Source organism: Ursus maritimus, unplaced genomic scaffold (assembly GCF_017311325.1).
Source record: "Ursus maritimus isolate PB19 unplaced genomic scaffold, ASM1731132v1 scaffold_2, whole genome shotgun sequence".
Taxonomy (NCBI): domain Eukaryota; kingdom Metazoa; phylum Chordata; class Mammalia; order Carnivora; family Ursidae; genus Ursus; species Ursus maritimus.
The window spans coordinates 71,204,327-71,228,629 of record NW_024424452.1 but is presented as its reverse complement, the minus strand read 5'-3'; the positions used below and the strand labels follow the sequence as shown (position 1 = coordinate 71,228,629).

Genomic DNA, 24,303 nt, shown 5'->3' with positions numbered 1-24,303 from the left:
GTCGCCCTCAGCGCCCACGGTAGACAGTAAGAGCTGCGGCCACCACGCTGGCCCTGCCCGAGCCTGAGAGCAGCCCGTGAGCCAGGGACACGGCCACACGGACATGGCTCACCAGCCTCGCGGCCCGTCCCCCGACGGGCGGAGCAGCTTCCCAGAGCGTGAGCGGCGCGGAGGCCTGGCCCCTGCTCACCCCGCTCCTTTGCAATTCCGCTCCATCCCAGCTACGAGTTCACCTCAGCTCGTAAGAGTCGTGAACAGAAACGCCACCTGACAGACGCCCATCTGACACCGCAAGTCCCTTGTTCTCTAGGATCGGAGCCGATGCTCTCCCTCAGAACCATAATCGCAAACCGAAATCCACGAGAGAGCCAGAAATCGGCTCTGAGACTGGTGCTGCCCTTCCTTTACTTTATGACCGGTCTGCCCTAGTGGGAAATCCCGGGTCCGCGGGCTCGCACACGGCCCCTGCCGCCCCTCGGGAGCGCCGCAAAAGGGGGTTCCGCTCGCGGGGGGCCAGGGGCCGCACGGCGCGTGGGCAGCTCAGGCCGGCGCCACCAGGCCTGCTCACAGGCACACGCACGAAAGCGGCTTCATCTCCGGCGTCAAGGCTGCCCGGTTTTCCCTGTTTTCAGCGCCCAGGACTGTGCACAACACGAAAACGTTCCTCCCGACAAAAATACCAAGCTAACAGTACCCCAGAAACAGAGGACGGATTAGCGCGGTCATCAACGCGCCGGTCACACACCGTAAAGGAACTGTGAGCACTGGCTGTAGCCTTCCTCCATCTCCTCGCACTTGTCCGCGGCGGTCTGCAGGTCGCTGTAGGTCGTGGCGAACACGGCGGCTCCGGACTCCACCAAGAACTTGCACATCTGCACGTTGTTGCAGGAGGCCGCGCAGTGCAGCGGGGTCCTGTGGAGCGACACACAGCAGGCTACTGGCTCTGGCCACGCACGCGACACCTGCAGCCCAGGTGTCCGAGGAGAATGTTCTGAAGTCTACCGTCTGGGCCCTTCTTCTGAAAACCTCTCACATGGTTGGTTTTGTAAAACTCAGTTAAAAGGATACTTGAGCCCGTGAGAGAAGGACAGGGAGGAACAGTTGAGGACGGGCCACACCGGGCGTGACGCAGGGCAGCGCGGCGGGCGAGAAGGATCACAGAAGTGAGTGTAAGGACATGAGATGCGTGTCATGGTCTAAAACAGGGTGAGACGTTCTGGAGCACCTGCCCCGTGGACCGGGCAGCGCGGAGGGCACAGCAGTCTTGATGTTAGAGGCTTTCAGCCCAACAGCTGCCTGTCCATACTCCCTTTCCGGCCCCGCTAACGAAGGAATTGGGTTGCACATGGAAAACTGCCTTTACCTAACAACTGGTTAAGTCCAAACTGAATTTTAATTGAGAAAAAGCTTTGCCAATTCAATGCAGACCAGAAAAGCGACTGTAAAATACACACACTTCAGTCTGTTAGGTTTTGGCGGGCAGGAACTTACTGCCCTTACGGAGAATCCCTCCAGCCTCTCCCACGTTTACCGCGTGCTCCAAACGGCCCCAGACTAAAGGAGGAGAAAGGGGCCAGCACCGCCGCCCAGCTCACACATGGACTGCAGAGCGCTAGCCAGGCCCAATCACCCAGATCGCACGGATTCATCCTTCTCGTCCCTCCCCTCTTCATCCCATTCCTCTCAGGTGTACTGTCTCCGAACACACGTATCCCTGTCCTGCATCCCAGAGCACTGCCGGTCAAAGTCTGGTGAAGAGTATTGCAGATTTTTTTAACTGCGTGGCTTTTTTAATAGTGAAAAATCATATATAACCTAAACTGCTAATGATATGGAAACAAAGACATTATATGACACCTTAAGAATCTGTTTTGGGGGCACCCAACTGGCTCAGTCAGGGGAGCATCCAACTCTTGTTCTTGGGGTCATGAGTTCGAGCCCCACACTGGGTATAGAGCTTGCTTTAAAAAAATTTTTTTTTGTTTTGCTGAAGTTATAAAGTTAAAACAAAAAATTAGGTTACAAAATATATGTATATGTAAACTTGAAGGGAATAGATTAAAAACTGCTGGTGTTTACCTTTAAGGAATTGTATACAGAAAAGTTTTTTGTATTCTTCCAAAAAAAGAATATAATTCATACTTCCTTTAAAAAGAAAAAAATTACAAAATTTACTCTCTGTTCTATTACAGTTATTGGCAGTGACAGTACCTCATCAGGACCTCTTATTTCACTATGTAACCATCCATTATCCTATGAAGGACACCTCATTTATAACAATGTCTCCTGTGTTTATGCACACAACCGCTCCATGACAAATGGATTCCATGGTCAAACAGACTTGGGAAAGACTGCGAACTCTGCTTCCCTCTTGCAGATGCACAGTGGACATCAGTTTACTAAAGACGGGTGTTGCCGGGCTCGGGGGACCAGGCTTAAATAGCATCTCTCAAACGCACACAAGTCAGCTACGTCTGTGCCACTCGGTGACATTTCTTCTTCTTCTCACTCAACTATGATACTTTATAAAAACTCCACGTGCTTCCAGAATGGGAGCGAGAGGAGTGTCACACAAGGACGTGTGGCCACAAGCGGCATAAGGACACACACGGACGCTCTCACCGCCCACCAGCGCTGGGGACACCCCGCGGCTGGGGCGGTGGTCACCGGGGGCCTTACCATCCGTCACTGTCTGCGGCATTGACGTTCACACCAAACTGCACGAGGAACGTAACGATTCCCGTGTGGCCCGCACACACAGCGTTGTGCAGAGCCGTGATGCCCTCGTCGTTGGGCAGGCTCGGGTCGTCAACCTGTAACATCGAGACGAAGGGTGAGGACTGTCACCCAGACTTCCTGTCGCTGTTCAGGTCACTAGCACCCGGCTCTTCAGGATCAAGTGAACAGAAATAGGCTCCTGTGGTATTTTGTTTTTTAGTCATAATTAAACCCTCCAGGAGCCAAGACGACTACAACCAACCTCAAGTCTCGAACTATGAGCGCCGGAACAGCCGCATTAAGCAGGCGCTCACTGTAAAAAGGTCTTGAAAATGAAGAGGGGCCGGGAACTGTATCCTCGAGTCATTTCTGCTTATTGCCCCTCCTGCTCCCACCACAAATTAGCGTCTCAGGAGAAGGTGCATTTGCCATGGAAAGAAGGTCAACTAAGAATATTTTAAATAGCAGGCTTCTGAAAATAGGGTCCCCATGTGCAACCTGACACCGCAAGTCCACGTCTGCCCAGGAGCAACTATAAACAGAGGGGAGCCATCTCCCTGGAAAGAAAAGTGCTCTGGAGGATCCCTGGGGAAACCGCACTTCCGCATCACCCTAAACCCCACAGTCACACCTCAGTGCAGCCTGGCCTGAGCATCCTCCGCGTCCCTCCCCACCTCGCCCCCACCCCCTCCAGAGCTTTCTAAGTAGAGGTCGGAAACAAAATATAATGTTGTATTTAAGAAATCTACTACTCCAATCATACCTCATAAATAATTCTCTGTACAAGGTCAAATTCTCCCTCCAAAGACGAATCTAGAAGTAAAGCGAGGGGGTTGAACTTCACCCTCATTCCATGGGCGATCCTTTCTGAACCAGTTTTACGCAAGTTTGTCCTTTTGCCCTGCGGAAGAGAGGTTCCAAGTAAGGACCCTGGTCTCAGTGAGCAGACCCAGGAACAGGAGGAGGACCATCTCAGCTGCGGAAGTAAAAGGACATTTAAAAATCTATACCACATCTTATTGACGTGTAACATTATCTGGAAGTGTAGAGAAATCACAATACACAGCTTACTGAATACACATGTGTAACAAAGCTGGTGAGGTCATGTGGCGGTGACCCCACAGGAGCCGAGCTACGGGTGTGACAGGGCGATGCGAGCAGGCTGGCTTTCTGTGGGGCGTAAAATCAGCCAAGACTGGTCTTCAAGTTCCCTATCTGACTGAGGTTGGCAAACGCCACACAATTAAACCAGGCAAGAGAATTATCAGAATTATCATGGCTAAGGTTTAATGAATGGCTATTCGCAGACTCCTCACAAAAACCCCATGACCCCATTTTACAGATAAGGAAGTTAAGGCACACAGCCAGGAACACCAGAGCTGGGATTTCAATCCACGTCATCTGGCTTCTTTGAATCCCTTTCTTGTAAGCATTTTACAACACGATGCTTCCTCGGGGGAAAGCGTATCATTAAGAGAATAATAAGTATTATCAGCCTGTCTTAGGTATACTAACAAGAAATCCTTCCAGTCTTAAAATGCTATCCCTATTTTATATTCAGAATTTGACTATACTCCAAGATACACGAGCAAATTAGTCAAGCCCTTTGACTGTTAATAAGCCAGGCTTGAAAAAATATGGCAAAATTGTTAAGACTGATTTAACAAGCCATCAAATACGTTTCCTACCACGCCCAACAAAGTGGAAACGCCTCCTGAGGCGTGCGCTGGGCTATGCGGCATGGTCCTTATTTTATTTCAGATGCGGGAAACTACCGAGTTTAGAAAATGTCAAGCGGCCATCACTCCATTTCACAAACATGCGATGACTTAACTGCTGTTGTTTCTTGGAAACAAGAAGTGTAAATGCTGCGTGCCCGTGGCTGCGGCCGTGGGTGCAACCGCGAGCAGGACGGGCAGGGCCCCGCGCACACTCGCCAACAGCCCAACACGCAGGCTTCGGTCTCCCTCGAAGCCAGACGAGAAGAAAATAGCTCCCTGGGACGGCAGTTACAGACTGACACTGTGACCCTCCGGTTTCCTCTGTCCCTGAGAGCGTGAATCATTTTGACTTGATGACCAAACGGGGGGACACAGCAAAGAAAGGTGTGAAGTTGTCTTTCCTTCCCTCGAGCTTAGCATGGGGCTGCAGAGAGCCCCGCGCCAGGACGGACAGGGCCCAGCGCCGGTTCAAGGGCTAACCTCCATTTCAACGTCCCCTAGAATCCAATGTGTGCTGTATGAAACCTGTAAGCAAATGTCTACAGTAACCAGTAATTACAGCAAATCAGGATGATCGTTATCTCTGAATACCGTCACATCTCAGAGATGCAATAAGCGATCAAACATACAGAGCACTTTAAAAATATCCCTACAATAGGCAGTTTTGCTTTGGTCTTTAAAATTCCTGGTTTGGCATCCTATGGAAACAGCGTGAAGCCAATTACACCTGAAAAGGTCAACTTTACTTAAGGACACCCCGGGATTTCAATCCTCTCTTACCAACATCAAAGGGACACAACAGCTTGCAAACAAAGGCGTAAGGGCGTTACGTGCGATGTGCCCAGGTCCACACACACGCAGCCTGGGAGGAAGGGAAGCCGTGCTGGAGGGCACCTCAGGGGTCCTCTACACGGGAGGGGAGGAACAGGCTTGTCCTGCCCCTCTCTGTCCCGAACCCCCCAAGTTTATCAACGTTGGAAGTGTGAGGATCCCACGTCACTGCGGGGGGAAGAAGAGTGTGAAAGAGGGAAGGGGAACCGTCTGCCTGATTTCACACAGCTGGTCGAGTGAGGGAGTTTCTGAGCCAGGTCCCCCCTTCCTAGCCTCGCCGGCCTCCCCAACAGGGACCACCTACATCCAGAGAAGCAACAGCGTGTGTGGTTTGTATCATAAAGAACCCAACTCTGCTTCTTCATAAGAGAAAGGTTCTTCCTAAAAAATAAAGATGTTCTTTATCGTGAATATACCAAATTTTTATAATATTTCTGAGATCTACTGAGCACTAAGGGGGCTGTAAGATAAAGGGCAAACTGTAGACATGTTGGCAACCACGGGCAACTCACACACAAACCGTCTTTGCAAATGGCCCTGAGCACTTGTGTGTTTCCCCATGTCTTGAGAGTCAACCACCTGGAAGTCTGTGACGGGGCGGGGGGGGGACTCCTGAAAGGCCCATGAGACACCACGTTACTTACAGGAGGCAGAGACACCTGCCCTGTGATTTCGGGTGGACGCATGCTCCCCGAGTCTTCTCCCGGCCCTTCTGGCTCCCCAGACGGGTACGGCGGGGGCGGGTACGGGGGATACTCCTCCAGGTACACTTCCAGCAAATGGGGTGCCTGCGCATTTGGTTCTTCCACACTGTTCGGGAAATCCGGGCTGCTGTCCGGGACTCCTTCAGGCACATAATCAAGGCCCGGGGAAAGGGCTGGCATGTCACTGTTCTCGGAGCTGGCGCTCCCCACTTCCTCTGGGGACACTGGCTCAGGAACCAGACACACCACCTCCTTCTCTGGCTCCACGTGTAGATACGGATTCTGGATTTCTACTGGGCTTTCGGAGTCGGCCGCCACTGGAGTCGGCTTGGACGGATATGAAGGGACGGAGATGGTCTCCATGGCAGCGATGGTGGTCCTCTGGTACAAAAGTTTCTGGATGTTTGGCCCGGTTGGACCCTCTGGCTCTGTGATCGAGCTCCGTTTCTTGAGCGGCCGTGGCGCGTTGGACAGTTTCTTCCGTAGGGCTTCTAGGTCAGCGTCGCTCTGGTTTCGGTAGGGGTTGGACAAGAAGGGCAGCAGTTTGGTCGGGCTCAGTGGCCGAGGGATTCTTTCGTTCTCGTGGCTCTCCTGCCCTGAAGACACGGGCTCCGTGTCGGGCTCAGGACTGCCGGGCTTGCCCTGGCCACTGGAGTACACGTTCTCCGGGGGCTGCTGCTGGTTCTGGGCCGCGGCAATCACCGGCTTGCCATAGACTAATTGGAAACAGAATCAAAGCCCTGATTAGGGTTAAATCACACCGGCAAGTAACAGACATAGGGCGCAATGATTAAAGCTGCCTTTCATGTCACAGTTACTACAGAGCCCCCAACACGCCTAACTTTTAAAAAAACAACAAAGGACAAAGCAAGGCTTCCGTCTCTGCACAGTAAACTTATCGGAGAAGGAAAACCCTCACTGATGGGAACACACGCCGTTATTTCATGTACTGTTAAGAAAATGCCGCAATTTTAACCGTAAAGAATCACCGGCTGTGGCATATAAACGTGTCAAAATACGAGAACAACGTAAAAAACCAATGGAAACAGGCAGTCCTTTCCTGCTTCCAGGTTAAAACTAAACATGCACCACCCTCTCTTTCGTATGTCTCCAAAATTAAATCAATGGGGGAAATCGTATTTAGTTTATAACATTAAGAACCAAACTATTGGTTTGGTATTTACCAGTATTTACCAAAACTATTCCCCTTATCATTCTGATTCTATCAAAACTATCCAATTCCCTGTGTCAGCAGTTCTCAATGAAGCCAAGAGTCGGCCATGGCCAAGTGTACAAATTCTTTTTTGGGGACATTTCAGGGCACGATTACGTGCGGATTTCATGACTAGAAAGCCAATTTTAGGGGCGCCTGGGTGGCGCAGTTGTTAAGCGTCTGCCTCTGGCTCAGGGCGTGATCCCGGCGTTCTGGGATCGAGCCCCGCATCAGGCTCCTCCGCTGGGAGCCTGCTTCTTCCTCTCCCACTCCCCCTGCTGTGTTCCCTCTCTCGCTGGCTGTCTCTCTCTCTCTGCCAAATAAATAAAATCTTGAAAGAAAGAAAGAAAGAAAGAAAGAAAGAAAGAAAGAAAGAAAGAAAGAAAGAAAGAAAGAAAGAAAGAAAGAAAGTCAATTTTATTCAACTAAAACAAGGTGAACTTGATTCTAGTTTTATAAAACGAATGACTCTTAGAAAGAACCCAACAAATGACCAGATGGTAAGTCTTTCTAAGTTTTTATATCTAACTAGCAGCTGTGTTCTCATGAGAACAACTTAAAATACAGCAGAGATCGTGATCTTTACAAACACACGGGGCAGTTGACCCGTCGTCTGCCACCAGGAACACCTGGTGAAACCCGCGGGGAGGACAGAGCGCGGCGCGCCATGGGGACCCGCGTGCCCCTCTCACGAGGAGCTCCCAGGGAGCAGGGAACCAAGGCATGCAGCGGCCACAGCACAGAAGGCTGCGTCTGCGCTGCGGGTCTTCTCCACCCATGGTGGTCACTTATTACTACTTGACATCGAGCAGAAACCTGTTTTAACTCCCAGGTAAGAGGAGAAGCCGCAATTCAACAGAACCCTTAGAACAAGAGCATCCGCCAACACACATCACGTTGCTGTCGGCAGACAGACGACGGCTCTGGCGCAGGACCTGGCCACATCGTGCGCCAGTGGAACAGGGACCCAGAAGCTTACCGGTCGAGAAGTGCGGCCCTCGGGAGTGTGTCTTGGTCAGCGCGCTCTGTACCGCCTGCTGGAAGTTCTTCCCGGGAGCCTGATGCTGCGTGTACATGGAGTATATGGAGCTTGCCGCCACGGTCTGGGGTTTTCGGAAGGGCGGTAGAGGGGTGTCTTTGGAAGGCTGAGGAGTGAAGGGCCGGACGGCAGCGGCGGGGGGGCTCTCTTGCTTCCCAGCCAGAGACAGGGCCTGGCCCTGGCCAGCTGAGGGTGCACCGGGGGACACCACGACCCTCTGCTGCTGCCCCGTTTTCACTTTGTTTCCCACGGATGCGACAGCTGCCGACGACTGCTGAGGGCTCCCATCCGGCTTCCCGTCGGATGCTGGCTGATTAGTTGGCCCGAAATAAGGCAAATTAATCTGTTTTGGTTTTGACGGAACAGGAGGTGGGACTTTAGCCACATTTTTATTTGCAGCCTGAAACACACACACACACAAAGCAGTTAAAACACCGTCCAAATGGGTACACGGCACGTGCTAGATAACCGAATTTCGCAAATATAAGTGTATGCTGAGAACATCAGCTCTACATTCTCAAGTCATTAAAAACTTGTGCAGATCTCTGCACTAAACTACATTTAATAAGGAACCCGAGGAAGGCGCTATGATTCCCGCCCCCGCAGGCCTCTTCCTCCTCGCCACTGCCCATGCGGCAGCCTGGAGCGCCCGCTCGGACACTTCACTGCCGTTTCACATATTCACAGGCCCCAATAACCCAAAATCATCCTTGCTCACGAGAACATCACACCACTGTGGTCAAAACACCTAACTGGGGGGCGGGGGGTGGGCCCCTGGGTGGCTCAGTCGTTAAGCGTCTGCCTTTGGCTCAGGTCATGATCCCAGGGTCCTGGGATCGAGCCCCGCATTGGGCTCCCTGCTCAGCAGGAAACCTGCTTCTTCCTCTCCACTCCCCCCACTTGTGTTCCCTCTCTTGCTGCCTCTCTCTCTGTCAAATAAATAAATAAAATCTTAAAAAAAAAAAACCAAAAAGACAAAACCTAACTGGGAGCACGCCACCACGCCCCTCTGGTCAAAGGCTGGGATCCTAACGGTCACAGAAGATTCACCATCATATCGCTACGACACAACCTTGGCTCCAGACTCTGAAGACACAAGGTTGCCGAGTGGCACGAACACGACGTGCTTCGGTGCACTCCTAGTTTTCAGAGAACCACACGAAATGGGAGCCAGCAGCGAGTATGGCAGCCCTTCCCCAGTACGGTGTGAGACCACAAACACGCTCGAGCTGCAGAATTCAGAATGACAGAATTCTGTTTTCGAATCTTTCAGAAATACTGTAGTTTTTCCTGCTCTCCCTCAGCACGCTACTGTCTCTCTCTTCTAAAGAGCACGCACAGAATGACCACAGCAGGTTAAACTGAGCCACTCTTAGCACCTGAGCGTCCCGCAAGATGTCCTCACTGCTCTGGTTTTTCCTCAGAGCCCCAAAGGGGGATGGGGCGGCAGACTGGTCCACCGTGTCAAACATCGAAAAGGGGCGCACTTTCTTCTCCTTCTCCCTCAGAGGAACCTCTCCATCATCAGCTGAAGACAGAAAAAAAGCACATGGATATTCAAGCCGTTTGCAGTAAGACTTCTTTTTCACACTCTCCTCAATCCCTTTGAAACCCCGCACCTGTGACATGCTTCCCTATTTTTGATGAAGCTGACTGGAGAACAGCCCGGGTGCTACAATGCTAGTACTTTAACCCCACAGCTAAAGGAAGGTGTTCTGGAAATGAACACTGGCCCCAGTTTTAGCGCACTAGAAAACAAACTGAAGAAGACTGCGGGGACGCCTGGGTGGCACAGAGTGTTGAGCGTCCGGTCCGACCCTTGCTTTTGGCTCAGGTCATGATCTCAAGGTCGTGAGATCGATCCCTACATCGGGCTCAGCATGGAGCCTGCTTGAGATTCTCTCTCTCCCTCTGCCCCTCCCACTCAAATAAATCTTAAAAAAAAAAAAAAAGAAAGAAAGAAAGAAAGAAAGAAAGAAAAGAAAAAGAGTGCAGAGCGTCTCTCAGATGCCAGAACAGAACCCCACCTTGGTCCGGGGCACCTCCTGAGCTCGCAGGCGCCGAGGCTTGGCTCGTGGAAATATCTGCACTTGGGGGGCTCCAGTCAGGGCCGAGCGGATGGATTTTAGAGCCTAGAACGCAGAAAAGCAACCAAGTAACCCGGCATTCTAAAGAGATTTCTAATGGTTCCTTTTGCTGCAAAGTTTAATCTCTGAAAACAGCTTGAAATTTCAGACTCGTAACCATCCCATTAAACTTATGTAGAAAATGCCAGATTTTAGATTTCTAATTTAAACTTACTGAAACACATTTAAGATTAATTGTAGTAAACAGAAAATCTGCTAGAACCAGCGAGGACACCCTGCTTCTCACTGGTACGAAACTATCACCGTCACAGCCAGAAAACAACTCCCAACTTCGCAGACCGAGGGCTCCAAGGCGGATCTTCCACACCAGTGACGCACACACGGCAAAGAAGCAGAATGTGGACACTGACGAGTCTTCCACAGACCAGCGCGCTCTGCGTGGGTTTTCTCTACACAGATATGGAAGCGCCAAAGGCACAGCTCTGTCCTAATACGAGCAGAACAGAAGCAGTTCTTTCTCCAGGGAAACCCAGACCGGGTGGGGCTCCGCCGCCTCACACTGCTAATTAAATACCCGCAACTGTAAAGTTAGCCATCTTTTGCACGTGACAGTGGCTAGGGAAAAGAGACAATACCGGCAGCTATTTCTTCTTGCAGGGGTCTGAATGAGGACGTCTTCATCCCGCTTTTCCTACAAGTCCCGTCACGAAACCCTGGCTCGCACCTCCCTGCGCACTGAAGACCACACAGACACAAAGACCATAAACACCAGGCGCCTCTGTTATTGTCACTGTGACCTTCCAGAAGCTTTACCTTTATTCGACAAAGTGCTAGCAAGCAAAGCCTCACGCATAAGCACGTACACACAGCGAGCACCACCGATCAGCAGAACGCACTCGCCACGTCGCCCTCCGTAAAGATGGCGCCACTACCACGTCTGCAGTATTTTTACCCAAAAGGAAAAGGGGCCGAGTTATTAACAGCAGATCAAGATGTCCTCATTAACAAGAAGGAATTCAAAACAATCTTCATTGCAGAAATACTATATTTCATCTCCTTTCCCAAGCAGAATTGCATTATTTAGGGTTAAGAAACATATCACCGCGCTAGCAAAAACCACAAGGAGATTCTCAGGATTTACGCATGAACGAGAGATAGGAACACATTTTTTAAAAACCCGAACCTGGGGTAAATGACGGTGACGACGGGGAGAATACGCTGTGGGAGGGGCTGGAAGCGACCCGTTTTACCTTTAGTCTGGGAGGCGGCCCCAGATCGCATGTTGGGCAGCGTGTGTACTTTGAGCGGCCCTTCCGGAGCCTGCATGGCCAAGGAGCCGTCCGGCAGAGCTGGCTTCACCAGAAGTTCGGGCCTCGAGGGGACGCGGGGCATCGTGGACGACTGGATGTAGGGGCCCACCGCAGCCACGCGACTGGGCGCCGGCAGCCCTTGCGGGGGCAGGTTTCCATCCGATGAGACCTGAGGGAGAGGCACAGGTCCTTCAGCATGACGAGTCCGACTGCATCCAACTCAGAAAAGGCCGTGACACTTGCTAATTTGTAAAAATCAGCACTTTCAGGGTCTCGCCCTGCAGCGTCCTAGAGACGCCCCAGACCAGCCCCCCGGCAGCAGCGGTGGCCCTCGCTCTGTCCGGGGCAGGAGGCCCTCTGCCCGGAGGGCACCCGGGCGCGGCTCCAGAGGCGGTGGCCCACGTGACCCAGGGGGCCGCCGGCGGCCACTCACCGGGAGGCTCTCCTTCTGCTGCAGCGCCGCCTTCTTCTTCCACAGCCGGTCGCGCAGCTCATTAACACGCTTGTCCATGACCGCCACCTCTGAATTGCGCTGATTCAGACACTCCCGCTGCTGCTGCAGCTTGGCATTCTGCTCCTGATTCAGTTTGTTTCGTAACTGAATAAAATGGGGGGGGGTAGCCAAGGAGCAGGAAGAAAAATTTCTCAGATAATCACATGCTTGACTATTACATAATTTCTAACAACGTAAGGTCCCTCCACCTTATGGTTTAAAGCTGTCAGCCCACCGGCTGTGGTCGTAAGGAATGCCTCCAATTTCCTGTGTCAGGTGCTCTGAAGTTTATTCTGGGCTCTCTGGGGTTTGGGATCCCCTCCCCACCCCGACCCCACCGCCCCGCTTTAAGGAAAAGAAACTGAAATCCTGCACTTGCAGCCGCTTCCGGGGCGACTGTGCCCCTCGAGCGGGCCGCACCTGCAGCTCCTTGTAGAGCCGGTCGAGCTCGGCCGCGGCGGACCGGCTGTCGTGACGGCCATCCATCCTGCCGTTCTTGAGCATCTCCAGCTGTCTGCTCAGCTCCTCCACTTTGGACACGGCCAGAACGAGCTCCCTCTGCTTTTGCTGGAACAAACTATTCATTTGCTCAATCTCCTCCACTAGAATGAGAACGAGAAAAGCAACAACAGTTGAAAAGAAAAACAAGAATGGAGCATCCCAGGCAACCGGGCTTTACAACAAACTTCCTAACAAAAAGTACAGACGTTTTTCAGAAATGTTCTAGAACCAACCTATTTCTTTTACGAGCAACTGAAATCAACAGAGACATTTCTAAATGTCTGTGCCTCCCTCTGAATATATCTCTAGCAGAATTTGTGTTATGAGTATCATTAAGCTCCGAATTTTGGAAACAATGAAATTTATTTAGAACTTTTAATCTCAGTTTTATAATGGTAGAGGGAGCTGTTAAATCACAAAAATTTTAATTAAAATGGCATTGTAACTAAGGGGCCTATTATAGGAATAAAAAATCCTTGCCTTCATCAAATTTTCAGTCAGAAAGTACTTAGAGAAAAAAAAAAAAAACCCTACTAGTACATTTTTCCAAAAGTAACTTAAAAAGCTTGTGTGAAACACCCAGCAGCTAAGGGCAACCCTTTCGGGTCCCCTCCCTGTTTAGGAGGTTTGTACTATCGCTCAATAAACTTTGCTGCCCACCAAAATAAATAAATAAATAAATAATAATGAAACAGCCAGCAGCTAAATTCAATTCACAAGAACCAACAGCGTCAAAACTGTAGGGAATTACGCTTTGAAAAAGCTTGCTTTTAAAGTTGCCTACACACACAGCCTCAGCTGTCAGCACGCAGGACTGTAAGCACCCTGCTTACCCGTGCCCCCCCCACCCCCCAACTGCACCTGTGTCCCCCCCTCGCACCCCCTGGCACCTGCCCCCACCCTGCACCCGCACGCCCATCTCCCTGCAGCCCCGTCCCTCCCCCAAACATCCCCCCACCCCGCACCCGACTCACCCAGTCGGCCATTGCTGAGCCTCTTCTGCTCCACGTGGCCCTTCAGGGCGCGCACCTTCTTCAGCTTAGCCTCCTGGCTCTCAGCCATCTCCTTCAGCCTCCTGAGCTTCTCCTGCTCAGCAGCTTGTTGCTGCTGACGCTGATCTTGCTGTTTCAGAAACTTTAAGCGCTGTTCCTAAAGATGGAAGCCATCGTCAGGCATAGCCTTTTCACCGAGTGCATCACGGCCCCAGACGGAGCCGAGCACAGCCCGAGAGGCCGCGGCGACCAGCCATCCTGCACGCGCCCCAACCACCCCGTGCAGGAGTGAAAGACACAGCCTCCTGGCCCCAACCCCACGTTCTCTTGGGGGTAAGACCCAGGAACGAGCACTTTTGTTCCCAGTGGTTCTTACCCAGAGGCCAACAGTGATCCCACAGCTAGTTCCCATGAACTGCAGCTATGAATTTAGGACGAGCTCACGCAGAAACGCGAGGCGCTCACTATAAAGGCAGCTTGGGAGTCCGATGTGGACTCACACTGAGCTCTGCCGCTTACTGGCTCTGAGACGGCAAACTGCATGCACACCCTCACCAAGGACACGGGTCGCCTTCTTTGGCTAAAACCAGGGTGATTGAGAGCCTCGTGGGGCCACGGTGAGGAGTAAACGAAATGTGGAGTGTGCACCTCCTTGCACAGAACCTTACACAGCTAGTGCACACTCGGCACACACACTTAATGAAGGGCGGATAAGGCACTCGGGCTTCAGGAACCTACAATGTAACACTTTGTTTCTAGTATACTGAAGTTTTTAACTAAAAGTGAGTAACAGAGGAGCGCCTGGGTGGCTCAGTCAGTTAAGCATCTGTCCTCTGCTCAGGTCATGATTCCAGGGTCCTGGGATCGAGCCCTGTGTTGGGATTCTTGCTCAGCGGAGAGCCTGCTTCTCCCTCTCCCTTGTGCTCCCCTGCTCATGCATGCGCGCTCTCTCTCTCAAATGAATAAAATCTTCACACACACACACACACACACACACAAAAGTAACAGAGCCACACAATTTATAATCAAGAATATTCTTATATATATAAAGAAAAATAAACTTCTTAGATTAATATGCCTGAAACAAATAACACAAAAATAGTTTCAACAGAAGACCCTGAAGTTAAAGATGTAGTCTATTACTCCGCCTTTTTATTTCAATTTATGTCCCTGGTATTCAAGAAATGATGCATCAGCATCGCTTGGAAGCTAGTCAGAAATGCACAATCTCTGACTCCAACCCATACCTACTGAACCAGAATGTGCATTTTAACACAACCCCCAGGGGTTCATTCACATGCACACTCAAGTTTGAGAAGCCACACTACACCTGATTTTGAAAACGCTGGCGCCCAGCGTCAGAGACAGAAAGGAACCCACGGGAACCCCCTTGAGTGTTCCGTGGAGGGCCACAGGGTGTGCTGCCGGGGACCCTGCACCAAAGGTCTATCCCGGCTCCGGTGAACTTACAGTCACCATGGCCGTGGTCAGCTGCAGACACAGAGTGTTCAGACCAGGGACAGCAGCTGAAAGCCAGCCCGCCGTCCATGTTTGTACGTCACACAGCCACCCACGAATTCACAACTGTGGCTGCTTTTGTGCCACGACCGCGATGCTGAGAAGCCTGCAAAGCCCACAGTATTGACCACCGGCATTTATGGAGGAAGTGTGATGACATCCTGGTTAAACCAGAGCCTACGGCTGGCAGGAGAAACAACAGGGAGACTGGTGTGGACGGTAATGGAGAGGCTTCTCCTATTTTACCTGTTTGAGGCCGGGATGAGGAGTAGTCTGTGGGGGCAGGATGTCCCCAGTAAAGGCAAGCAGCCTGTTATTGGTGCCACACAGCAGAAGGGGACAGTGTTGGCACTGGTAGCCTTTACAAGCCCTTCTTGCTGCAGTAACAATTCAGGACGAGGCTAGCCCAGAGCAGAACCTACCAGCAGAGTCGAAGGGCTCTTTATGCCTTTCCTGTTTTCCTGATCCACAACATTATGTGGTTAATTTTGATCAGAACCAGGGGTCAGGAGATCTGGAGCAACTGGGATGACCTAAGGATTTCTACAAAATGTGGCGGTAAAGAGAAGAAAGGGCCACAAAGCAGGTAACCTGTGGGTTGCCAAGATCAACTTGTGTCATGGTCACTGGCCGCGAGGGTCACATGGAGACAGCTCTACACACGCACCCTCGAAGGGGACCGTCCAGCCTCTACAAGCCCTTACCTTAGTGGCCAGCATTTGCTGCTGGGCCTCGATCTGCTGCTGCTGGCGGGACGCCATTTCTTGAAGCTCGGCCAGAGTCAGATCCAACCTGGGGCTGTTCACCTACACGTGAGAACACAGAGAACCCAGCTGCAAGACGAGCACAGACAGAGACCCCTCCCTCAGAGGGCAGAGCCCAGTAGAGCCTGTGGGAGCTTCACCTGCGCCCCTCGGGACACAATTAGCCTTTTTTCTTCCATAACATGAAAGAGACCAGTAAGTTTTACATTAATATCCCCACAATGACTTACTAAGTTTAGATGAAGACATACGAATATACAGGCCAGCACTCTTTGAAGTTATAAATGTAAAATTAAACAGTCTCAATGGTCCCTGACTGAAAGGGAACAATTTAGAATTCCCTCATTCTGTACTGAATTTATATTAAAAAATACTGTTGGATCACAAGAAACATGGTATTGGGGCAGCTAACCTAAAATATAGGCATCAGAACGACCTTTAAAAATACCACACCAGCATCAGAAAATTCAAGACCTATGGAGTTCTCAGGAACAAGACGTCTACCCTATTCAACATGGCCCAAGGTGTTCAAGCCAGCGCAGCAGAGCAAGAAAAAGACAGGAGCTGCATCCAGCTTGGAAAGGACAGGCAACACAGCCAGCCACAAGGACAGTGGTGTGGAATGCACAGAGGAGCCCCCAGAACTAAGACGTTGTCTAGCAAGACTGCAGGATAAACGATCCATATGCAGAAATCCACTGTATTTCTTACACTAACAACCAGAAATTTAAAAAATGTTTAAGTATCATTTACAGTAGCATAAAAACCACAAAGTACTGAGGAATCAATTGAACAGAAAATGCAGAAGACCCGCCCCCTGGAAACCCACAGCCCCGTGAGAGAGGAAGGCCTGAATGAACGGCGGTATACCGTGGCGCTCACTCATAGCATGTTCCCCACGCTGCCGGACTGCACGCCTTAGCTCGCCTCAGGGACCGACACAGGTACTGCTGATGTCAAGACAGAAGAGCAGAGACCACAAAGACAGACCCGCATGCATACCGGGCAACCGACTTCCGACAGAGGAAAAAAGGCACGGCAGTGAGAGTCCTTTGAACAAACACGGCTCAGTCAACTGGATATCCATCTACCCATGGACAAAACCGTAATTTTCACGCTGCATCCAAATGTTCCCCCAAAATGGATCATAAAATGCAATGTAAAGTCACAGTACAAAAACTTCTAAACTGAGCAATCATACTTTACCAAAATTAAGAACAAGTCAGAGACTGGGGAAAATATCTGCAAATCATACACCTAATAAAGGACTTGGGTCCAGAATATGGAAGAATTCTCAAACCCAGCACTAAGAAGGCAAACAAACAACGAAAAATATGAACAGAAGATGTGAACAAATACTTCACCAAAAAAGATACACGGATGGCAAACAGGCTCATGGAAAGACACCGACCTCATCGGGCATGAGAGAAACACATACGGCCTAGTAGCCAAAGTTGAAAGCACTGACCATTCCAAATGTTGGCAAGGAGGTGGAAAAACTGGACTCTGCTGAGAATGTAAAATAAAACGATCCCTTTGGAAAACAGTTTGGCAGCTTCTTAAGAAGGGAGCACACACCTGCAGCGCGCCCCGGCGCTTCCTCAAGAGAAGTAAGTACTAAGCCCATACGAAGACTTGCACCCAAACAGTCGTCACAGCTTGAGACGGGGTGACCAAAAGCTGGAAACAACCCCAATATGCACCAGGACAGGAACGGACGAACAAGTTCTACCCGGACAAGGCCTCTCAGCAATAAAAATGAACCAACCACTGAGACACACGAGAGAGATCAAAATAACGAGGCCGAGCAAGTTCAGACAAAAAGACTATATGCTGTGTAATTCCACTTACGTGAGATCCCAGAAAATAAAACTGATTTGTAGTGACAGAAAGTGGACCCACCAGGGGGTCCCTGAGGATGGGGAGAGAGGCAAGAAAGGAACGGTCACAGGAGGACACAAGGAAACTCCGGGGATCATGGATAGTCTCACTACCCTGATTACGGTGAGAGCTTCACAGGTGTACATGCGCGTGAAAACTTAGCAAACTGTGTCCTCAAACCATGTACAGTTTACGACAGGTCAATTACACTTCCATAACACCCAGCGGGGGGGAAGATACACTGTGACAAGACGCACTCAAATCCTGTTAATGGTTAAGACCAGCTTGGTCATCCTTGTATGAGCTTTTCATCTGTGTGAGAGAACTGCAAGATCTCCGAAGAGAAATAAGGAGACTTTGGGGAAAAGCAGGACAGGAACAAATGACCTGGATTCTCCCATAAATTTACCCTAGACTGGGGAAAGAGGACACAGCTAATCTCTAACAGTATTAAAAACTCTGAGCTCTGAAAAGAAAACGTCTATAAGGTAACCCCCCCCCAAGACGCTTGCTAAAATTCATACGTAACAGCAAGAGCATTAACATGTAACTTTTCATTTTACTAAAGCGATTATAGCAAAAAATAAAATCAGCCCCCCCAATCCTCCCTTAACCTCATTCACCATTTGTTTTGTTCTGAATTTGCAGTGTATCCAGCATCTAACTGCTCTTAATAGTCAGCCATGCAGAGCTCATTAAAATGAATCCTTTCTATGAGATACATTTAAAACAACCTTTTAAAAAGCAGGCCATTCCGGGACGCCTAGGTGGCTCAGTCGGTTAAGCGTCTGCCTTCGGCTCAGGTCACGATCCCAGGGTCCTGGGATTGAGTCCCGCATCGGGCTCCCTGCTCAGCAGGGAGCCTGCTTCTCCTCTTCCTCTGCCTTTCCCCTGCTTGTGCGTACACTCATGTGCGTGCTCTCTCTTCCCCCTTCCCACCTCTCTCAAATAAATCTTAAAAAAAAAAATCAAAACTAAAAAGCAGCCCTCCTTCATAACCCACCAAGCAACAAAGTAGCAAGGGCCATCCTTCTCATAAACAGTAACAAAGTAGCAATGAGGTAGCAATGAGCGAGAGGGAAATCTCAGAAGACACGAAAACCATCACTTACCCCGTTCTCCTTCCTTCGATGCTCACCAGGGACTTTCACACCATTTCTCTTTAAACTTGGATCCTGAGACCGTGGTCCACTCACTAAGCACAAAATTAAAACACGATGCGTTAACACTAGAGCTGGCAGATGCCGTAAGTACTGGCTCATCTCTGAGCTCCGTGCGTCTTGCTCCTGGGTATTTTAAGTAGAAAGTGGACGGTAAACAAAATATTTTCTCAGAGCAACGGAGTGAAGGTCTCATAGTTCTGCCTGTTTTGGAAAACCTTACTCGCTGCAACAGATAGTATCTCGAGCTGACTGCTCCCGGGAAAGCCGGGATCCTGACAGCAGAGGAGGGAAAACCAACAATACAAACGTACTTCTGACGTTGGCTCATGCGCCCCTTCCGCCCCCAACCGCTCCTCCTAGGACTCTAGCTACTCAGCAGTGAAACCAAGAACTCCCACTGGAAAAACAAGTGAAAATTAAATCAGTCCATCCTTGAGCTCATTAACCGTGCTTGTAACTTACACAGAAAAGAAGTAACAGAAGATAGAATGAGAGGGGTTCTGAATATCTGGTGTACTGAGGGCATTTGATGGTAATCCGTGAATACTACAAAGTAGTATGTCCCCGTTAATGTCAGTAAAAATTTTCTGTTTTTCTTAACTACTGGAAGGTACTAACTAGAAAACACTGTATATTCTGCTTTTTTGGCTAAAAAGAATTTTTCAAGTCAAAATGTGGGTCTCTCAGTACCATGTGCTGCATCATAAAAGGAAAATAGTCTTAATTTAAACTGATACGTTAGAAATTAACAATATCAAAAATTTTTTAAATAGATGAAATTAAACTTACACCTGTACTTCCCAGAGATTAGGAAACGCATTATCTCCCAAGAAGTTTTAGATTAAAATTTCTTCTGAATTAAATGTCTAGTATACCTACTTAAGTAGCAGATTCCCATGCCAATGAATAAAGGTCTGTCTCTCGGAGCCAGGTATGACACGTACACCTAACTCCAACGCATTAGCTTTATTTTTAAAATACTGTTCAATTCTCTGACATCCCAGCTTGGGTAATCCGTCACAATATTTCTGCAAGAAAAAAAATCTGCCATTTAAGAATAACTGCTTTCTTTACTGCCTCAGAGAGAGAGCACTCAAGCAGCTGGCCATAATCAGGGTCCTCAGAGCTTGAGAAACAGCTCACGTCTGTGCTCAGCGCAGGTCCCGGTTAACCTGGAACCGGCGCGCGGCAGCCCCGCCCTCACCCACCGTCCAGACGTCTGCGCAGAAAGGGTCCCACCTCGCTGGACTGGCGGACGCTGCTGTGTCCCCATTCAAACACTGTGTGGCGCTGGTATTTGGGACGCTGTGAACACAGCTGCATCTTCAGACTGCGTTTCTCACCTTACAGACACACTGAGACGGCCCTGCTGAGGCTCTTGAATAATTTAGCCACTACATATAGAAGATACGTGAACTGCTCGGTGAACGGGTACAAGTCTGCTTCTTCCAAGAAGATGTGTGCAGTAATGTCGACAAAGGACAAAATAAAACTGATGTAGATGCCCGTTTAAAACTACAAGGGCAGCAGCTTAGGGAAAAAGTAAGTGCTGATGTAAAGTCAAATCAGCACCAGTGATGCCGAAAAGCACGTGCCCTCGGACAGAGTGCGAGCGCCTCTCACCTGCAGAGTGCAGGAGTCCCCCACACGCCACATTTAATCATTTCTAATTGCCGGCCACCATATGGACATGTGTATTAAAGCAGTAAAACTGAGATGTTATAATATATAATTAATATGTTACCTACATTCCTGCCCCCAAGAATAATGTGCTGAGGTCACAAATCCTCAACTTCCCATTTCAAAAGTTCTCCCATTTTTAGAAATACCTAGTAATCCTGCTCCAAGAGTGGCTTCCCCGAAGATCTGACTGGAAACAAGGCCGCCAGCGTCCCTGGCTTGGCTGTACCCTCAGGCTCCAGCTGTTTTCAGTCCAAGTTCCTCCACCGGCACAGGACCTATCACCTTCTCCCTCCTTACCTCGTCTACACACCCGGGTGAGAACCTCAGTCCCCACAGGCGTGAGCACCTGACTCCTGCGTCCTCTGTCCCACGTGACTTCCATCCAAAGCCGGCCTCTCAGCCTTTAATTCTGGCTCATCTCATGGCCCATATGGGGCCCTCATCACCTCGAAGTGCTCTCCCTCTGGAATCTTAAATTCAGACGTTCTCTTTTTTGACCCTAACTTCCTCTCACTACACCTTGTTCATGAGCCCGAGCCTGCAGTCTCTTCCCCTGCCCGTCTCCCCGCAGCCCCCTCCTCCACCCCTTCCCACCAGCTGACACCGTCCTGCCCATGGCCTCCTCTCCCCATCCACGATCTGAATTGGGCTGGCAAAACGCCAAGCCTGGGTCAATCCAACCATCTTCTTACAACCGCCCAGGCTGCAGAGCACGGCTGAAGGAATGCCCCCTGGTCTCGGGGTCTGTGGTCTCACCCGGCCCCCAGCAGCCTGCCCCCCACCCCCCGGCAGATGCTCACCTGTTCCCTACAACAGCTCACACCAGCCTCTATATCTTCCCACCCCAGAGAAAACCACCGGACGAGACGCCCCTCCACCTGATCCCACAAAGCAAGCGTGCCTGCCGCCATCCCGTCGCTCTCTCCCCCTCTGCTCATAGCAGACGACGGCTCCCTCCTGTGCCCAGGACCATGTCTCCCGGGCTGAGGGCGCACCTTCTCAGGAGCACATCCCTGCTCCCGTATTTCAGCTCCTGCTCTAGGGGCTCCTTTCCGCCTGCTCCTCCCCTCTTCAAACAAAACAAAGTAAAGGAAACCGCACCCTTTTCTCCCCGGCAGTCAGGTCTCAGATGTGGCTCTATCCTCACGCTTCCGCGCCCCTTCCTGTCCCGCACCCCTCACGTTACCTGGCTCCTGCTCTCCCCCAGCTCCTCCAGTGTGTGGAGTCAAAGTCCACAGCTTTGCCTGGATTCACGTAATGCGACCCACCTGTGTCCCTGCCGGGGGGCCGTTCATGACGAAGGAAGAAACGAACTTCATTCCTCTGACTTCCAAACCTCTGCAGCACATCAAACATCCGCTCGTTATCAGCAACTGGACGTTCTAAAGGAGACAAACAGAAATTGCAGGATTTGCAGGTATGAGAAAGAGCACTTACTATCTATCCTTCATGCAAATTATGCCTGTAAGAAACAGCACCTCAGATGCTTTCTTCTCATTGAAAGAGCCCTTAGAAATAAAGCACTGCAGATTTTCCACACACAGTCGGCGTCGACCCAGTAGGCACTGGAAAGGGGAATGGATCCGGGCCGGCTGCCACGGGCATGGGAGTCTAACTCGGTGCTCCTGACGGGCCACAGGCTCACCGCTGAACTTGGGGGGCATCTTCAGAAGTCTCTGTAAACTACTGGCCTCTGAGGTCCCTTCTAACTCGAATGTTCTAGGGTTCTCTAAATATAAATGAGAAATTAAAAATAACTTTCTAAATAAGTAGCTTAGGGCTGCCTGGGTGGCTCAGTTGTTTGAGCGTCCAAGACTCTTGATTTTGGCTCAGGTCATGAGGTCAGGGTCGTGAGTTCAAGCCCCACGTGGGGCTCACTCAGCGCACAGTCGGCTTGGGATTCTCTCTCCCTTTTGCCCCTCCCCCTGCTCACACACGTGTGCTCTCTAAATAAAATCTTTAAAGGCTAGTCCTACTCCCTATTAGACTATTTTTAAACTATAATTCTATAAACTATGTTTAAAAAAAAATGAGACAACCCACTTCCCAACAAAAGGCTACACCGCACTGAAAATATAGTTGGCCCTTAAATAACATGGATGTGACCCACCCAGGTCCACCTATATGGGAATTTTTTTTGATATAGTCCAGTCCTGAAATGTATTTTCTGTTCCTTACAATTTTCTTTTCTTTTCTTTTTAAGATTTATTTATTAGAGAGTGCATGTTGGCGGGGGGTGCGGGGAGCAGAGGGAGAGGGGAGAGAAATCTCAAGCAGACTCCTTGCTGAGTATGGAGCCCAAGATGGGGCTCGATCTCACAACCCTGAGATCATGACCTGAGCCAAAACCAAGAGTCCGATGCCTGACTGACTGAGCCACCCAGGTGCCCCACGATTTTCTTCATAACACTTTCTTCTCCCTAGCAAACTCGACTGAAGAACGCATCATATAATAACACACAACACATGTGTTCATGGACTGCTGACGTGGCGAGGAAAGCTTCCAGGCAACACTAATCTGTAAGGAGTGAAGTCTGGGGGGAGTTAAAGTCCCCTGTGGATTTTCGACTGCACGAGGGGGTCGGTGCCCTGAAGGCCCACATTGTCCAAGGGTCAACAGTGTATCTATTCGGCCCCTCTTCCAGTGAGATTGCCAGCTGTCAAACTTCTCTAGAGACAAAAAGGAAGACACAGAATACTCTGAGATAGGAACTTCAGGAGAAATCATGCATCTTAAGCTCCCCTCAAAACATCTTCCAACCTCAAGGATCTGGATATAAAAACCAAACCTACTGTTCGAGGATGCAACTGCTTAAAAACAGAGATCCTCCAGCGCTGTCTGTGTTAAGTTTTAATAGAAGAACGCTGGAAGAGCCTAAGAAATCGCTGGGCACCTGCCAGCATCTGAGGTCACCAACGGGGCAGAGCAGGGAGCAGCCGGCTTTGTGGACTTGCGCTCAGTCCACTCAGCCACAACAAAGTACCGTTCTGCTTGCAGTCCCGGAGGTGACAGAGGGACCCCTCGTCGTCCCCAAAGCAGAGAAATTCCGACTAAGACCCCCCCAGAAGGAAACACTCCTCGCAGGCAGACACCCCCCGACAAAACTTAGTAGACCTTTCACCGCCTGACCACACATACACACGCCTGTGCACACGCACACACGCTCCTTCAAAACACTGAAGGGAAACCCGCACGTTCGGGGAACGCGGAGGAGGCAGAGCCAGGCTCCGGCTGCCCACGCAGACACGCGCCTCGCAGGTCCTGCACGTGCCCTATAAACCCCGCCTGTAGCCATCCCTGCCGTGGGTTCCGTGCAAGGCTTGCGGAGAGTTTCGGTTATGAAGCTAGTAAAAGACAGAGACAGGATTCTGAGCCCCAGGACCTTATTCCTGATCACAGCTTCATACAAACAACCCTCAAATGAATTATGAATTCACGACAACCAACCACAGTCCCAACAGGACCCTCCACAGAACCTTTCAAGATCATTCTAAAATTTATCTGAAAAAGAAAAAAATGGAAGAATAGCTCACATATTTTTCGAAAAAGCAGAACAATGGAATAAAAGCACTTGCCTTACAGACGCTTAACATCAAACTACAGCGATCAGAACCGTTTGGTTCGCTCATAAACAAGAAGACAAAAGTAATGGACTAAAGCTCACAGAAACCTAACTCTGTACGA

At 50.2% G+C, this 24,303-nt stretch overlaps 1 protein-coding gene across 2 annotated transcripts in view; it reads right to left on the bottom strand.

Annotated features, from left to right (window-relative positions):
• Nucleotides 1-24,303, bottom strand: part of TP53BP2 (tumor protein p53 binding protein 2) — a 54,602-nt gene that overhangs the window by 5,275 nt on the left and 25,024 nt on the right. Inside the window, exons 3-16 of one of the 2 annotated variants that reach the window (XM_040636145.1) lie at nt 21,887-22,000; nt 18,885-18,967; nt 15,832-15,933; nt 13,592-13,766; nt 12,537-12,718; nt 12,057-12,221; nt 11,564-11,792; nt 10,254-10,358; nt 9,606-9,754; nt 8,167-8,626; nt 5,915-6,690; nt 3,482-3,619; nt 2,680-2,813; nt 746-912 (exon numbers count right to left, since the gene is read on the bottom strand). In XM_040636145.1, coding sequence (XP_040492079.1) covers nt 746-912; nt 2,680-2,813; nt 3,482-3,619; nt 5,915-6,690; nt 8,167-8,626; nt 9,606-9,754; nt 10,254-10,358; nt 11,564-11,792; nt 12,057-12,221; nt 12,537-12,718; nt 13,592-13,766; nt 15,832-15,933; nt 18,885-18,967; nt 21,887-22,000 — 2,979 coding nt within the window. Of the gene's footprint in view, nt 1-745; nt 913-2,679; nt 2,814-3,481; nt 3,620-5,914; nt 6,691-8,166; nt 8,627-9,605; nt 9,755-10,253; nt 10,359-11,563; nt 11,793-12,056; nt 12,222-12,536; nt 12,719-13,591; nt 13,767-15,831; nt 15,934-18,884; nt 18,968-21,418; nt 21,438-21,886; nt 22,001-24,303 lie in introns of those variants that run through there. The other variant, XM_040636146.1, reaches the window with a different exon arrangement.